Here is a 5,533-nt window from a genome sequence, read left to right on the forward strand (position 1 = left end):
TGCGGTGAGCGTGGATCGAACACGCGACCTTCAGATCTTCAGTCTGACGCTCTCCCAACTGAGCTATCCCCGCTTAGCAATTTTTTATTATAACTTGTATATATCTTATATAATGATCAATGGAGTGCAATTCACTCTAGAGAGGGGTTCCTTATGTACATGCATTAACATAATTTTTTTTTTTGTAGAGTTAACATAATCTTCAAAAATGGCATCCTCATTAAAAGAGACTTATCATGAAATCTATGTCACTTTTGATCTATATATTTAACTTAAGTAAAATGTTACAAAAATCTAGAAAATAACTTGTCCAAATAATGCATTACTGAACTCAACTAAATCAAGTTTTGAATTAATTAGCACAAGCTTGATTATTGTGTTTTAGTCTCCACACATTTGACTCAAAAAGGTCTATTAACCTAACAATAATATCTCAGCTAGTTTAAATCTAAAGAAATTTAACTAACTTAAACTAATTATAGGAGCTGTTTGAGGCTTCTAGTTGAAGTTATACTACAACTCAGCTCACATTGCAATTGAAGTTTCGATATTGACTTACAAAAATGCTCAATTCTTATGTTTTGAGGAGAGTTTGGGATAAAAAGAGATGTCTTTAATAGACATTCTGTCACCTTGAAAGTGGATGGTAGGTCAGAGTATTTGACATGCATGAAGATAAGGGTCTTTTGGTTGAAGAGGTATCAAAGTGACTAGTGGAGAGGGTTTGGGTATCAACTTAGGCGGCTATGGGAAGAGAGTAGGAGGCATTGCAGGACTTGAAAAGGGCAAAGAAGGTGGAGGAGGGTGGAGGGAATGAATAATGGTGGAGGCAGTGATGTGAAGGAAGAGGGCGATGTGATGAAGTCCAATGCAGTGGAGATGGTTGTGGGTATCCTAGAGGCGATGAGGATAGCAGCAACATTGATGGCAATAGTGAGGAGGGGCTCAAAAGTGGGGTAGGGGTAGGAGAGAGAAAGGAAAGGAGGAGGAGGAGGAGGAGGAGAAGCTTTTATGGTGAAGTTTGAGACAGCAGAGATGGCTGTGGGCCTCCCACAGGTGGTGGGGGCTGGCAATAGCATTAAGGGGGCTGGTGAGGATTGACTTAAGAGTAGGATTGGAAAAAGGATGAGAAGGGACGGGCAAGGATCACGTGGCCATATTGACCACAAGTCAAGCTACCATAAAATAGTTCTAAGTTACAACCACCAAGCTGCTTACTATACAATTTGAGTTGGAGGTATCCAAATAAACAAGTTGGCCCAGCTACGAAATTCCAAGCAGCCCTATAAATTTTTTTGTTCATTTAACACCTGTAGCAATGTAGGCCCTCAAACCAAAAAGGCAGCACCTCAACCAGTACATAATTTAGATTAGTTTTGGTAAGATCATATTGCACTACTATTAAAAGCCGTTTGATGGTTAAACCAACTTTGGAAGTTGATGACTCAGAAAAAGGCAAGTTGTCTTGAACACAGTAAACTAGAGCTTGGTTGCCCTTCTTTTGATTTTTCACTAAGGAGAAATGGCTCCAATTTCAAGCCTTAAAATCAATCCTAAGCACCAAACTTTTTTGATAAAGTTAGCTCAGCTTCGAGTCAATAAGAAATGTGCAGACATCTCTTTCAGTCCAACCGTCTCTCCCAGCGCACAGTTGATGAATTCTTGCAAAGAGAAACCAAGATTTGATAAAAAGACTAGTGAATGTGTGTGTATGTATATATATATGGCAATGGACATGGAATATGCTGAAATGCTAATGCTAATGCTCATGAATGCATGTGAAGTGAAAATAAATATGCAACAATCTTGGAGCCATAAATGATACATGAACTGTGGTTCAGGTTTGGAAACTGCTGCTTTCAGGAAAGAATACTGGATTTAAATCTGCCCGTTTTCTTGATATTTCCTCCAAAATTAAGTTCAAAAATAAAGCTTGTGATCTACTGAATACGATTTACTCAAGTTGAACAGTGTGAATCCATCAAACTCAAAAAACCAATTACATAGGCTCAACTACACTAGAACATGATTATGATTATTTTTTATCTTTTTGCTAGGCACAGAAACAAAAGAAGAGAGAATATAGATTTGTATTCGCGCCAATTAGATACTGAGAGCATAACCAAGTTTAGCAGCAAGATCAGCTACACTTTTTTATTTTTTATATTTTTTTGGTAAAAAGCTACACTTTTTATTTGCACTCGAACACCCAAACAGTCCAGAATTACATACAGAAACTTCCATGCCGATAAACCCAAAAATTCTGGCTTAGAATTAATACAGATCGAGCTTTAAAAGTGGAGAACTTACGGGCCAAGCACAGAAGCTTTCCCTAACCAATAATTTTTTTCTTTAAAATAGAGATAGATAGATAGATAGATAGATAGATAGATAGAGAGAGAAGACATAGAGAGAATGATCACGGTCATGAAGCAGAGCTCCCAAACCCTCACTTCATCTCAATATTAACTCTTTGACTTCCCATGGTGCTTCCTTGGGGTTGCGAAGAAGAGAAGAGAATTCAATCGATACACTCCACACTCAACTACGAATCAAAACCTAATCTTTTCAGTTCCTTTTTGATTGCATTCGCTGCGGCATCCAACTTCCAAGAATTTGAGGTTTAACCGAAATTCTATATCCTTTCTACTTTTCGAATGCCAGCAGTTTGAAAACCATTTCAATCCCAAAATCTCTAGTCCAATGGAGAGAGGAGCAGAAGATGGAACGCCTACGCGCAAACAAAGAAAGACGGCAAGAGGGGAAGCAGTAAAACGCTAACTACGTCATTCCAAGTCCACAAACCCTAACCTTCCAAGGAAGGGATCCCTCACACCCAACCTCAGCGAAACACCAGAGCAATCAGCGAGGCTCGTCCTCAGTACTCCTGCCCGCCGCTGAAGCGGCAGCTGGCGAGCCCGACAAGGAAGCGAGCAGGTTGAGGTGGCCCTGCACCATGGGGAGGTAGTTCCCGCCTCTCGCCGCCGACGCCTTCCCGACGGGCTGCGCAGCGACGGCGAAGCTCCCGGAGAGCGACCCCGGCGGCACGACCATCTCCGGCGCCGCGAAGCTCCACACCTGCCCGAAGTCCTGTCTGGCCGACACGGCCCAGAAACCGCCCATCGGCCCCATTCCTACACCGCCATTTTTGGTGGCGGAGGAGTCGTCGTCGTCGTCGTCGGCCCGGAGACGCTTGCCGAGGATGAAGGGAGCGGAGGGGTGGTGCTGGGGTTTGTGGTCGAGAGGGGCGGAGGAGGAGGAGGTGGAGTGGCGGAGGGAGGTCGCGAGGGTGGAGAAGGAGGCGGGAGTGGTGCCGGTTCCGGTGGCGGCGATGATGGAGGGCTCGGCCTGGCGGAGGAGCCACTCGATGGTCTGGCCATCGGACTTGTGGCCGAGCTCGCGGGTCAGCTGGAAGACCCGGGCGGCGCAGACGATCGGCATCCGGATCCGGCGGCCGCGGCCGTCCACCTTGCTGTGCCGGTCTTTCGAGGGCGCCTTCTTCACCACCAGCGGGACTCCGTTGCCATTGCCGTTGCCGTTATCGTTATTTCCCGGTGTCATCTGTTGGCGCTGGTGAGAGTGGCCCGTCAGGACGCCGCTCATGGCCCTCGCGGATAAAAGAAGAAAAGGATTGGAATAGAATAGAAAAAAGAAATGGAGTCGAACGAGCAGCGCGGGCAGGGAGAGAGGAGATCAATGAGTTGGAGGAAGGGAAATGCGTGATGATGAAGGAGAGGCAGGAGGGGGAGGAGACAGAGGCAAGAGCACATGGGGGTTGAAGGGACCCATTCGCCGGATCAATCACGATCATTAATACTGGCACCGGACGGATAGCAGGGTTTGGATTTTTGGAGTGAGTCACCCTCGATGAGCGAGTGAGAGCCGTTCTGGTCAGATTTATCCAAGATAGAAGCCTGAGGGCACGTTTGTGTTTCGTTGGAAGGAGAACTACTTCATGATTTAAAGAAAAAGAAAAAAAAAAAAAGGAATTTTTACTCCAGCTATTATTTGATCGCCAAAGATTTTAATTTTCATTCAGAGATCTTAATTTGATTTTGCTTTCGATCATGCATCAAACATGCATTAAAAAAAATATATATGAATTTTTTTTTTTTAATTTTCATATGATTTTGACTCCGATCACGGAGCAAATGCATCCCAGCAGCAATTGATTGATACGAAGAAATGCTAACCAGATGGTTGAGTCCGGGTGAGTAGTTGATGGAGACGGTAAAGATGGATATGTCGTCATGTGCGGGGCTCCATGGTCCAGATCGGGTAGAGGTACGGAACGGGATGGCACCCGCACTCACTTAACTGCAGTCGATGGACCACCTCAATTCCTGCCAACACGGTAAAACAATAAAGAAAAATCTCCATCACTCGCGTGGAAGTGGAGGTGGTGTGGTACTGTTCTCTCTTTAGGCTGAAGTTGAAGTTGAACGGGGGAAGGTACGTTCACGGGCGGTAGAGGGAAAAATGGCAGGAAGCATTGATTTTAGAGACGCCTTTTACTTGACGTACGAATTTACCAGAATGTCATTCATTTCCGGTCAACCCTGGGTAATTTTCCAGTTCCGGTACCGTGTCATATGGGATAAGTGGTAGTGTGAGAAAGAAAGAACGGGAGGAATTGGGTAAGTCGCAGCACGAGGCCATTTGAGATGGAACGTGAACTCTCTCATAGGAAGGGAGAAATACAACGTTGTGGACTGACATGGCGGTAACGAAAGCCAATGCTATTTTTTTACATTAAAGTTTAAAAAAAAAATTTACTGGATGTGATTGCAATAGACTTTACGATCTATTTTTTTATGAATAATTATTATAAAAAATTAATTAATTTTTTCATTAATCAACTTATCAAAATAATATTTAAAATATTTTTAATTTATAAATTATTGAATTATTTTTTAAATTATTTTTTAAAAAGAAACCAATCACAACTTATTTACAAATTCTATGACATTTTTACAATTTGATCATATTAAACTTATTAAAATACAAAATGTAATATAGTACATTTTTGTTAGTGGTTTGTTTTTGCTAGGATTTTGGGCAACTGGCAATTGATTTAGGCCCAAAACTTGCATTTACTTGGTCCAAAAACAGAAGAAAATTCATTCAAATATTGAGCTGAACTCATCAAATAATATGTAAAGTACTTTTGGTTGAGATACTAAAATCACAATAATTGAAGTGTTTGTTCTTGCTCATCACAGACTATTTACAAGTAGCTATATATGTAATTGTTGAGCGGCATTATTAAAAGCAGGTTGATTGATTTCATCCATAAAAATTGTTAAATGTTGCTGCTGCTGGGGATTGGTCCGGCTTAGACTAATGAGTTAGAAAAATGAAAGGGGATGATAAAGAGATTCAAGTAGCTGAATGGAGATCTCGATATGGTCGATAATGATTGGATATTCGCTTCAATATTCAGATCGATCCTAAAACATCACAAATAGAGAAAGTTTACTTTTCGAAAGTTTTTCGATGAGAGACCTCTGAATGCTTAACTTAGACTATCTTA

The 5,533-nt window shown here is 42.2% G+C and overlaps 1 protein-coding gene and 1 non-coding gene across 2 annotated transcripts; both read right to left on the bottom strand.

Moving 5' to 3' along the window:
• On the bottom strand, window positions 1–73 carry TRNAF-GAA (transfer RNA phenylalanine (anticodon GAA)). The gene has a single exon. It is a non-coding gene; the product is annotated as a tRNA-Phe (tRNA).
• Window positions 74–2,147: 2,074 nt separating this feature from the next.
• Window positions 2,148–3,757, bottom strand: LOC140852655 (transcription factor TCP7-like). Its single transcript, XM_073246228.1, has one exon. The coding sequence runs from the start codon at window positions 3,601–3,603 to the stop codon at window positions 2,863–2,865; it is 741 nt and encodes a 246-aa protein (XP_073102329.1). The 5' UTR covers window positions 3,604–3,757; the 3' UTR covers window positions 2,148–2,862.
• Window positions 3,758–5,533: the final 1,776 nt, after the last annotated feature.

The sequence above is a fragment of the Elaeis guineensis genome, chromosome 11 (genome assembly GCF_000442705.2).
Source record: "Elaeis guineensis isolate ETL-2024a chromosome 11, EG11, whole genome shotgun sequence".
Taxonomy (NCBI): domain Eukaryota; kingdom Viridiplantae; phylum Streptophyta; class Magnoliopsida; order Arecales; family Arecaceae; genus Elaeis; species Elaeis guineensis.